At 33.3% G+C, this 12,126-nt stretch overlaps 1 protein-coding gene across 4 annotated transcripts in view; it reads left to right on the top strand.

The window, feature by feature from the left end:
* Positions 1-12,126, top strand: part of LOC105212996 (klarsicht protein) — a 76,099-nt gene that overhangs the window by 8,825 nt on the left and 55,148 nt on the right. For all 4 annotated transcript variants that reach the window (XM_011185462.3, XM_011185461.3, XM_011185460.3 and 1 more), the window contains 3 exons: positions 3,249-4,116; positions 6,693-7,013; positions 7,085-7,246. In XM_011185462.3, the coding sequence (XP_011183764.2) occupies positions 3,349-4,116; positions 6,693-7,013; positions 7,085-7,246 (1,251 nt within the window). In that variant the 5' untranslated portion in view covers positions 3,249-3,348. The remainder of the gene's footprint in view (positions 1-3,248; positions 4,117-6,692; positions 7,014-7,084; positions 7,247-12,126) is intronic.

Here is a 12,126-nt window from a genome sequence, read left to right as displayed (position 1 = left end):
TTCAGTAGTGGTGTTAGCATTACTTATGTTCACATCTCGGCGATTGTTCAAATGTATACCTACATATGCATGTGTATTCATATTCATGCACAACAAAAGTATGCGTAAATGCGATCCTAAATCTAACGTAATCGGACGCTTTCACTGAATGTGATTCTTTTGTTACTAAATACTTTTATACATAGACCATATACATGTACCATGAGCTTTTAAGGCGTCATCGACAACTGTGAATTATGGTTGAAGCCACGATTTAGTTTTGTTATTTGTACACGCTACATCCACGGGATTTTGTACAGTTGCATGCATTTTACCTGTGTGAAGTCTGACTATTGCTAAAAGCATTTAATCTGGGTTCTAATATTGAGGCTTAACGTACTTATTTTTGTTATTTACTTTTAATATTTTTTAATTGGGGTTTAGAAAAAATGAATTTGTAATGATTTTGATATTTAAGTGAGCATGATGGTCTTTAATTTGACCATTTAAATTGACTTGGTGAAAGTTATCCGGGTCCTGCGTTGGGTGAGACAAGCATTCATAAGTGGTTTCCTGAATTCCCTACAAGACTAAGTGTCGAATACGATGAAAGCGGTGGGTGGTGGATGTGTTGTTGAAAATTTCAATATGTTGAATAAATTAAATCGATCTTTTTATCCATAAGAAATCGATCTTTTTATCCATTAGAAATAATACATAATTCAACAATATTCTCAAAAATAATTTCTTTCGATTATATTTCAAACATTTTCATAATCCACGTCAAGCTAGTTTAAAAACTATTGTAAAAAACTATTAACATTGTATTATGGGCAGAAGTCTCAAAATCTGGTATCATCTGGAATAACCGAAAATCAACTAAATTAAAAGGAAATCTCTTCACTTTATAAGTTTTTATTGTATGACATCATTCTTGCTGACAAGAAATATCGAAAACTTGCGACTTGACTCCCGACCACATACAGGAGTTTTTATCTACATATACAGTCAGCGTCAAAAGAAAGTGTACCCAACTTTTTTCCTATATTGCTTGCGTAATTATGTTTTTGTTAAGTGATACAATGTAAAAGAATATTTAATACTAATCAAGTTTATAAAAAAAAAAATTATTACAGAATTATAATTTTTATAGTTTAAGTACATGCCATGTAGCATTTATGGGATCACCTAGACAAAAAAAATCAGAAAAAGGACGATCTGCAGTAGGGACATGCATAAGGATGTTATTGTGGAAGAATGACAAACAATTTTACTGGAAGTAACAGGAAAACTTGTCAATTCCATGCTTCGACGTTTACCAACCATAATTAAAGAGAATGGAAAGCACACAAAGTACTTAACTTTTGTTTCCATCGCTCCCTGTTCATTTGTACAATTTCTTTTGACGCCAGAAATTTGGTGTGTTTTCAGTTTTATGTTCATAACTTTTGTTGTTGTAATAATTTTGTTTTTGTTTCTTTATAAACTTCTTAGTATTAAATATCCTTAAAAAAAAAATAATAATAATAAATTCTTATATGTATTACTTAGCAAAAACATAAAAATACAGCAATATAGGAAACAAGTTTTGTACACTTTCATTTGCCGCTGACTGTACATATAATCGAACACAAATACGAATGCTCAAAACAATGTTTGTGTTCAGTTGCTGAGCAGAATAAATAAATGAAGTATGTTTCTTCAAACGATTAACATAAATTTTTATCACAAATAAGTTCATACATACTCGTATATGTAAGTACATTGATTTTTCAATATTGGAGGAAAGAAAAAGTGAGTGAATGCTAAAATGTGTCTCTTATTTAAGTTGATGCGAAATGATACAACAATTGAAGTAGGCAGATTGTTGCTATTTGAAATATTTTTACCGATGGAAAGCCATTTCATACGATTATCAATTTAACATAATTAAATTTTAGTTTAGGTATGTCACATGTATTTATTACCCTTATATTTATGAGAATATATTGTAAATAATATTTGAAAGTTATTTCGACTTCAGCGCCATCTATCTCACTTATTTGTAATGAAGTTTGAGGAAAAATCCGATTACGATCACTTACGAAGTTTATAATGGCGATCTTGACTATGTACGACAAATATTCCAAATTCGCTGATAATCACACGACTCCCTTTGAATTGTTAATTCTTATTCGATCAGTGTACTGGGCCGCACCTTAATTCTATAGCGAGTGCGACGAGTGTGAATACGAATTCATTCAGTGCATATTTGTTTGGGGTGCGTAGTCTTGGTATTCAGTTTGAACAAAACTATTGCGCTTGTCTGGCTGGCGCTGATGATTCATCGCTTTCATATAGCCCTAAAAGAGCGTCTGAGTAAAAGAGCGTTAGAGTTTTCTGTAAAATCAATTTGGCGACATTTTCTAGTCGGACTGCGTTCACATTGAAACTGTGTTGTGTTATTGGCTAAATTTAGAAGGAAAGTACACAGATTGTTGGATGGCGAGAAAAGCGTTATTTTCCGCATGTATGTATCTGTTATTCCAATAGCATATATGTACATTTTTTGTTCATTATGCTTTATGCATATCTACAATATATGATACATAGAAAGTGTGTTCTTTCCTCAATGAAGCGACCGCAAGAAGATAGCGACTTCTTGGCGAATCGGGCTTTGACGTCACAAATTTGTATGAGTTGAGTTAATTCTGTATCCTTGAAACAAAACAAGTTTCTTATAGAATCACTAATTTGAAAAGCATATTATATAATGATGGGACATGCGTTCAAAATTTAGTCAACCGTGTTTTAATCTAAGTATTATAAGGAATGAAGTATTGGGAAGCAATTTTGATATATCACATTTTTTTTTCTTTCTTTACATTTTAGTTGGTTTGTTTTACAATTAGTTGGTTTATTTCAAAAAACACTTAGCCTTATCATAGTAATAGTTCTGGATTTTAATTTGATTCAATGAATAATAGAGGTTTTGGACTTTTTAGCCTAGTATCTACGCTTGCCTAGGACCAAATTAACCCAAGTCTTGGATCGCGTCAGTATATTTCTAATAGTTTTAGCATAGTTTTCATTGATGTTTGGATTTCTAATTGATTCAACAGAAGCTTATGGATCACTGCATATAGCGTATTTTCACACATCGGTAAAAAAAATTTTATAAGACCTAATAATTTAAATATTTAATATAAGCTAAGCTTTAATTGACTTTTATGGATAATTTATGATTATTAATATATATGTACATATATTTATGTTCTCGTTCTTTTCAGATAATAATCGCGAGTGTACTTTGTTATTTTTTTGTAAAATTCTGATCTGGTTAGCACTCGATAATTATCTGTCAATTAATGTGGAAACTTAACAACGAAAATGGATTTGCCGAAGAGGGAGAAGGTAAACGTGGTGCAACCAAATAACTATCAACAAACGCTAAATATACGAAATACTAGCAATAATACAAATAATGAAGGCACAAGCCAAAGTACTGATACTAGTGAAATCTTTAGGGATCAAGTATCGAAATGTTCACCAATAAAAACAATAACTCCACCAATTAGCATATCAGCAGGTGGGACGTTAACCGAAGTAGCGCCGAAAGCGGTTGAGGCGGTGGTTAACAGTAACGAAGAGACTGAATACGCGGCCATGGTGTATGCTGATGCTTCGAAGATGAGCACGACAACACCCATAAACACAATACCGAAAACATTGGTAACAAATATAGCAATTACAACTAATGAATATCCGGAAAATGCACAGCTCAACTCTAAGATAGGAGAATTTATAATACCAGCCATACCCGATACCAAGCCAATCATCGAAAAGGGTGGGGTTGGTGGGGCCGTTACCAACATCAAAAAGAAGCGAAATAAAAACTCTAAGAAACGAGAAGACAATAAAACACGCAATATTGGTAACAAGAAAGCGAACATCAATATTATTACCAGAAACGTCACTGATGGGGATCGTTGTCAGCCTAATATGGCCGGACATCCAATAAATGCCATCGCTTCCGGTACGGCCAATATGAAGGCATCAGTGTCAATGACATCGCTGCCACCGGACGATGAGAAGGCAGAGAGTCGTGACGTAATTAAAGCGAAGCTTAACGTCGAACGTCCTTACAACAGTTTAAAAGTAAGTAAAGATATCTAAAATATTAGAATTTTCTTTATTCTAGAATACTTTATGAATATGTTCGGTAATCTGCGAAAAATTTTTAATGATATTAAAGGAAGCTGTGTGGTTTGGTGCTAAATCTTAGTGAAAACAATATATAAGTTGTCCTAACCCCCATATACCCAACGGTATTATTTGTTTGCTTCTGCTTTATTGGAATCTATTCACAATTTCCGCTAGATAGTAATGTTGATTACATATTCAATTTTATTAGCAATTGACATTTTTCAGATTTCTCCCGACCAGCACATATGATATGAATTGCTAGAAGATAACCGCAAATACACAGATGGCTGTGCGACAACCACTTAAGCAAATCATTTCAAGATAATTGCATTGAGGCATTAAGCGAATAGTGGCACTCGCCACTTCTCCCATCAGAGAGGTTTTTAAAGAACGAGTCGTTTTAAAAACCGGGTACTGTCCACCTGTTGATCTTTGGAAATTGGAGATCGTAGACTAAATAATTGGAGAGAGAAGTTAGGCGGAGAATGTCGAATTAAAGAAATTATGTCAATTAACAGTCAATCGTTAATTTGTTAGTAGCTTCACGCATTAACGGAATAGATTCTTCCCAGCATACGTACATATGCTTGTAAATAAATATCGCTCATTTACATGAATAGTGTCATAACTCAAAACATACGACTTTGGAGTTAAATATGCAGAAATGTACGCATCGTCCATATTGTATACAAATTTCATTCCGATGCGTAAAAAAATAAACCGTGAAATAAGAATATGCCGTTATTAAAATTGTTATGTTGCAGGCCTTAGTACACTATTTTTAGTCCACTTATGCTCAGCATTGGTTTAATATATTACACGGCACTAGTTTAGACTATAAACTTATGACGTTTTTGTATATTTAATAAATAAGAGACAATTGAAAACTTTAAACTGCTCTCCTGAAAAATCGACTGTTTTGAGTTGTGACACTATTCATGTAAATGAGCGATATGTAATAGAATAGTGATTTTTAGTCATCATTTGTTAGCTTCAAAATGCGAAGCTCTCTCTACGGTTTTGCGTTTACTTGCTTTTCTGGTTATTTTGCAAATTATGCAACACTTCGTTATTCCTTGTTTTGCCATTTAGCACTCCAACTGCCAATGTTGCATTTGTTCGTTGAGTTCGACATTTTAGGTGGAAATTAAGAATTTCCTATTCTTTATCGATCATTAGCAAACTGAGTAACAAAATATGGCTCAATCGCCTTGGACTTCGATGACTAACACAAAGCGCAACAAAATAATACTGACAGCTGCTTCGAGCAGACGGTGCCGAATAACAAAAAGAATACAAGTTGAGAAAAATGACAACCAGTTTTGAGTTTTTAGCTTGGCAACTATGTTTTCGTATTATTTTATTTGTGCGTTCGTTAGCGATTTGTGACTGCTTAGGTTTTATTACTTGTCTTTTCGACCATTATGTAGGCTAATACAGTATTCAAAACACATGTAGTCATATGCATGTATTTTTACACCTATACTGACTTCATTGCCATTGATATAGGTAGTTAACCGTATGGAAGGATTAATGAAATGTTCCCTTCCTTGCTTGCTATTATTTCGATGGGAAGTGGGTTTAATATACATATGTAGAAAGAAATTGCTCTATAAGCCTTATGGCTTCTGAACAATTAGAACATAACTTATAGCTAGAGCTATTTCTATCGAAGCTTTCCATTTTTCGTATATAAAGCGTCTCTCTAAAGAGAGTTCATTTTTAACTGCAAATCGCAAATTAAGTCTTAAAAATATAAAAGCTTTTACATAGTTTTAATTGTGACACTTCTGGCGAATGTGAATGTAAACATGTATGTACCGCTACAAATTACATAAACTTTGGAATAATTATTTTTTCACCTTGAGGTATTCTAGCTATTTCATAATTTTAATTAGCACAGACCTCTGCATCACAATGCTAATTGTTTCAAATATTAGTAAGTGACTGTTTTTATTCTAGGCCATTTAGCGACTACCACATATTCATATCGCAAAATTAGTCTGAAGTGCAAAATCTAAAATCCTATGTGAAATCGTGGCAAACCTTTTTTAAAAAATAATCGGCATCCCAAAGCTCAGGAGAAATGATATGTTGTTAAAATACTTTTCACAAACCCAATAGCAAATTGTTGATGCCAATTTAAATTCAGTTATATCCGCAATGGGCGGCGACAGGCATATTTTTTACAAAAAATAATCAAAATCGACGTAAACAAACGAAACGTTTTAGTCAAAGTCAAAGCACAAAACTAATAATTCTAGTTGCATTTTTGCGCTCAGTTGTCCAAAGATAAAATAATACTTGGGGATCTCAAATTTGGCACTGACCGCGAGTGACCCTATTCGGTAATAAGCAGCTAATGAGTCAAGTTAATGTCAATTTTAGAACTTTTTTTATTTACATACACATACATATATGATCTCCATGCTATATAGGCTTATTACATATTTATGTATCTATTTCCCCTATTTAGTCTACCGTGTTGTTGAAATCGAAAATTAATATGTACTTGTTATACTTCAAAGAAAAACATCGAACGCAATGCTGTCGGCGCAACTTTAGGGGTAAGAGCAAACTGCTTCAGCCAAAGTCAAAGTAGTGCCAGTAGCTTCGCAAACCATCGCTATTCCTGGGGAAGCGGATACAGTTATAGCTCGTCAAGTTTACAAAGCAGTGCCACGCTTGGTCTTGGTTCGGCTAAGGACGACCTTTGGGCTGCTATACAAACTAACTATAATTATATCATGGACACAAACCTTTTGGATTCATGCAAAGAGACAGAGCGACATCTTGCGGATCAGAATCAAGTTATTGATGTGGAATGCGAACAATCACATTGTGACGAGGTGAGTGTTCAAATCTGTGGTGAATTACGCATTTACACTCATAATTACCATTGTTTAATTTGTAATTCAAGTTGTTGGGTGTAACGCAGCGGCGCGAAATATCTTGGCACGATCCTCAAGAGTTGCGCAAGTGGTTACGTGAAATGGAAGAGCGTCTTGAGTCGGCGCCCTCTTTGTCGACTGCTACTATGTTAACGACAGCGGAGTTGGAGCACTGTTTGGCAGATCATTCGGTAAGTAAAGCAGTTTCCACTCGAGTCATGTAATGGTTGTAAGTCAACACGGTTATTTTGGTGGTTTGGGTGGTTTTCGCAAGCATTGATGCGCCAAATTTGATAGTGTCTGTCTTGTTGATTGTCTGGGCCCAATCATTGAATCCGTTTCGATCGAAAAATAGTTCGATTCGATCGAGAAATTCTACGTCGGAATCATTGAAACCGTATCGAAAATAAAATTTACGATCACACTGAACTCACTTACCGACTCGAAAAAATACATTCCGCGGTAAAAAGATGTCACTAATTACGAAATCATTGAATCCGCAAAATCGCAAATTTAGGTCGAAATCTATCCGTTGATGAATGAGTTGCGGAAATTTAAAAGAAGTAAACCGTTTTACGGACTAAATTATATTTTAAACGGGTAATTTAGAAACAAGAGACAAAAACAGACTAACAAAAATGAATTAAAGAAGTTTAAAAGCGATATAAAGTTGCCCCCTCAAAATAGCGAAAGAATTTTTTCAAAGAGCTTCAGTCGAATTAAATATTTGTTGTAAGAAATTTCACAATAGTTAAAGGCCAGTTTTAATTTTTTTAACAAAGCAAAAAGCACAGACACTATCAAATTTATCGCATTTGTCGATAAAACAGGTTTGCGTTCTCACTTTGTGGTAAAACAGTCAAAATTTAGTGGTGATACTTTGTCATTTGTATTTGTATATTTTGTTATTTTGTATATTTTAAAATAGTTTTGAAAGATATTTCAGTATATTAAAAAAAAATGTCTTACATGCTGGTCAAATTTTAAACCCATCAACCGATCAACTGCTGTTCTTTAAAATTTTGAAAAATTGCGCAGCGCTACGTTTCTTTGCTAGCTATCAGAAAGCCCAGGGGAATGACTTCGGAATTGCACAACTTCAATACAATGTCAGCGATTCTTACAGAAGTGAAAATATGCCCAAAAATTTTGAAGAGCAAAGTACTACTAAAATAATAAATAATAAACAATCAAACACAATTTCCAGTGTAATCTGATGTATGAATGGAACTCATGTGCCTATTTCAGCACCTAGAAAAGAACTGCAACATCAGTATATTGATATCTCTACCTACAGAAATAAATCCATTTTTAAAAAATGCTTAAAAATATAGTAGTATTAAAATATTAGGTTCTACCATTCTTTTCCAGTCCTATGTGGTGACCTGAATCTATTTATTTCGGCTGCAAAGCCATTTCATTGTACTTCCGGATGGTTTTGCATTTATGTATTTTAAATAATATTTAAAAAGCAACTCATTCAATTATATATTAATTTCAAATCATTTTTTATTTGGATTTACAAATTCTTCGCCATCTCTATATATACAGTACTTTTTGCTTAATTGCAAATCGAAATTTGCACAAATTTTCGTTCAATTAACCGGGGAAACAATTCGTTCAATTAAAGGAATCCCGTTTAAATTTATCACAAAAATTAGTTTTTTTTTGTTCATTAACAACAAATATTTTTGGTTTGTTGATATGGATGAACCAATAATGAGTTATGATGTCCACGGCAAGAACCTTTTTTTGGACCTTTTTTTTCACGGAAGATGAGGTACCAACGGCTAAGCTTTCGGAAGTTGTAAATACAAATACAAATATGTATCTTTAATATGCTGAATGAAATATATGATTGTATACATTAAAAACAAAATTGTAAATATACTCATGTTTTCAACCTCTTAAACCCACCTAACCCCATATACTGCATAAATACATATGTGCACTTAAAGTTTTTCAAATATTTGAATATTTTTTACCATTATAGGAAATAATGCAATAACAATTTGATGTACTAACATAGGTATCTATGAATCTATTTATGTACATATATATATTTGTTATTCAAATTTATTATTAAACAAGTAAGGAAAGGCTAAGTTCGGGTGCAACCGAACATTTTATATTCTCGCATTTTATTTCTATATTTTTATTAAGATAACACACAAATTTACCCATAAATTCGGCATAAAGTTTAATAAAATATCGAAAATCGGCATATATAGTATATGATGGCTGAGGTAATTCCTGAACCGATTTCACTCATTTTCACCACCAAAGTACACTATATTCAAGACTATACGCTCACTTAATTTTGCTAAGATATCTCATATATTAACCAATACATATATGCGGAATAAAGCCCACCGTATTTTTGAAAAAACTATAAATACGTATGAGGGAGCTAGGAGATGTTATGACCTGATTTTAATAATTTTTGGAACAGAGACACACTATTAGAAGAAAAATATTTCCTCTGAATTAAAATATTCGATATTCGGGGCTTTGAAAAGTTATAATCCGATTTCGACAATTTTTTCACAAGTGATGCCACAGATCATAAACAGTATTTGTGTGAAGTTTTATTTCGCTATCATCATTGATTCCTTATGTATATATGTATTATAAAGTGAAGGAATAAGATGGAGTTCAAAATTGAGTTACAAGGGAAGTTGTCATGGTTGTGAACCGATTTAATCCATTTTCCACACGTGTCATCAGGGTGTCAAGAAAATATTATATACCGAATGTGCAGCTTCCTTCTGCCATTTCTTCAGTAAAATTAAGTATTTCTGACGTTTTTCGTTAGTGAGATAACCCACTTTTAGTAATTTTCAACCTAACCTTTGTATGGGAGGTTTCCGATTTCAACTATTTTCATGGTGTGTGGTGGGGTACGCCCACTTCTCCAAGAAAATTACATCCAAATATGCCCCTTCCTAGTGCGATCGTTTGTTCCAAATTTTACTTTTATAACTTTATTTATGGCTTAGTTATGACACTTTATGTGTTTTCGGGTTTCGCCATTTTGTGGGCGTGACAGTGGTCCGAATTTGCCCATTTTCGAAAGCAAGACTCTCACGGTCCCAAGGACCATGTGTTCAAAGTTTCATTAAGATATCTCAATTTTTACTCAAGTTATCCGTTGCACGGACGGACGGACAGACAGACATTCGGATTTTGACTCGTTTCGTCACCCTGATCATTTTGATATATTTAACCCTATATCTAACTCGTTTAGTTTTATGACTTACATACAAACAACCATTATGTGAACAAAACTATAATACTCTCTTAGCAACTTTTGTTGCGAGAGTATAAAAATTATACAGTGTTGATTAGAAGATTAGTTTTTTCAATAATATTATTTGGTGGAATTAACCGGGAAAATTTAAAAGGAAAATAATTTTTGATGACATATATTTTGAACCAACTAAGCGGGAAAATCAATTAACCAAGTCCAATTATCCGAGAAAGTTTACATGTGCTTTCTTATGCTACATTTTTTGCCCAATAAAACCGTTCAATTAAACGGGGAAACCAATTAACCATAGGGTCAATTAAACGAAAAGTACTGTACTGCTTTACTCAAAACTACAATCTATAATGAAGAAACTGGTCATGATCAGTAGCCTGCTTTTGACATATTTGGATACTATAATTAGGGCTGATAGTAATAGATAATATGCAAAAAAATGGCGACTTTTGATCAGTACCCTTTCATATTCGCCAGTAGCGTCTTTTAATGTATTTTTCGGGCTATGTTAGTCTGAAGGCGACTGGACTCAGGTTATTAGAGATATATAATATGGGTGTTAATAAAATGCACGATCTATACTTTCACATTTTCACTCATCTTTAAGTTCATAATCGCAAATGTTTCGATGAGCGGTTTCGAATAAGTGTCTTACTACAGCACCAGTTGCCAGAAATTTCTGCATTACTGCTTGCAAGATACTGCGTTTAAGTTTATGATCTGTCATGACAATTCTCTGGCGTTGGCTGCTGCGTTAGATCCTAGATTAAAATTACTGCTCTTTAAAGACGCTTGGCTAAAAGAAACCTTTTTTTAAATGTACGGTGTCAAACTTATCAATTACAACGACGGATGGTTGAAAAGCAAATGTATCTTGACATAAATAGTGTGTTTCCGGAGTTGTTTAAACAGGCTACTTAATATTTACTGTTTTCTAAAGCCAGAGCAACTATCACGCAGAAGAAAAACCGAAAAACCTCTAAACAGTGAAAAAAACTTTCCGAGCTTTTGTTTTTAAATTCTGTTATTTATTGAGAAAAAGTTTTACTACTATATTTCATTTATTTATGCTTCTGCTTCTGAAATTAGCTTTTTATACTACTAGGGACTAGGGAGATCAAAAATTGCGATGTTAAGAGATTTCAACTTGAAAGTGGCTCTAATGAGGCAACAATTAGAGTTTACTACTATTTGTGTAAAATGTTAGCGTTGTGTTTGGTATGGCTTTTTGTCTAGCATTCGTGGCTTGTCTTGGAGTAAAAAAATTAAAGAGACTATAAATCAAAGGGAGTATGTATGAGTATGTATGCAAAAGCAAGCCATGTCTACCTGGTAATGTCTTTGTTGTATTTTATGTTATTTTCTTTAAATATGTACATATGTATTTTGTTTCGTACATATATGTATATATGTATAACATATTGCACAAATATCTATTACATGTATACTACACTTATGCATACGAAATGGATGTGAATAACAAAGTAAAATGGAAGTATTGAGCCAAATGTTGCGTGGATCTCAGTCTTAGTGAGTGGCCAACTGAAATCAAAAAGTAATAAATTTTATGCCATTCTAGAGAGTTTAGACTGTTTACGAACCAACTGATTCTGACATACTTGTCTAAAGATGTAGATATGCACATATAATAATTACCAATAGGTCGCCGATGAATTGAATTATGAACATATTTTCCACCAAGCCCCAAACGAAATGAATCGAAAGCTTTCAACAGTCTGTGAAAAATCGCTATGAAAAAATCACTTGAGTAGCAAACGGGTAAAATTGTTTGAATTCTGAATTTTTTTC

This window comes from Zeugodacus cucurbitae, chromosome 4 (assembly GCF_028554725.1).
Source record: "Zeugodacus cucurbitae isolate PBARC_wt_2022May chromosome 4, idZeuCucr1.2, whole genome shotgun sequence".
NCBI lineage: Eukaryota > Metazoa > Arthropoda > Insecta > Diptera > Tephritidae > Zeugodacus > Zeugodacus cucurbitae.
Note: the sequence above shows the minus strand (reverse complement) of the source record. Positions and strands in the feature narration are given on the sequence as shown.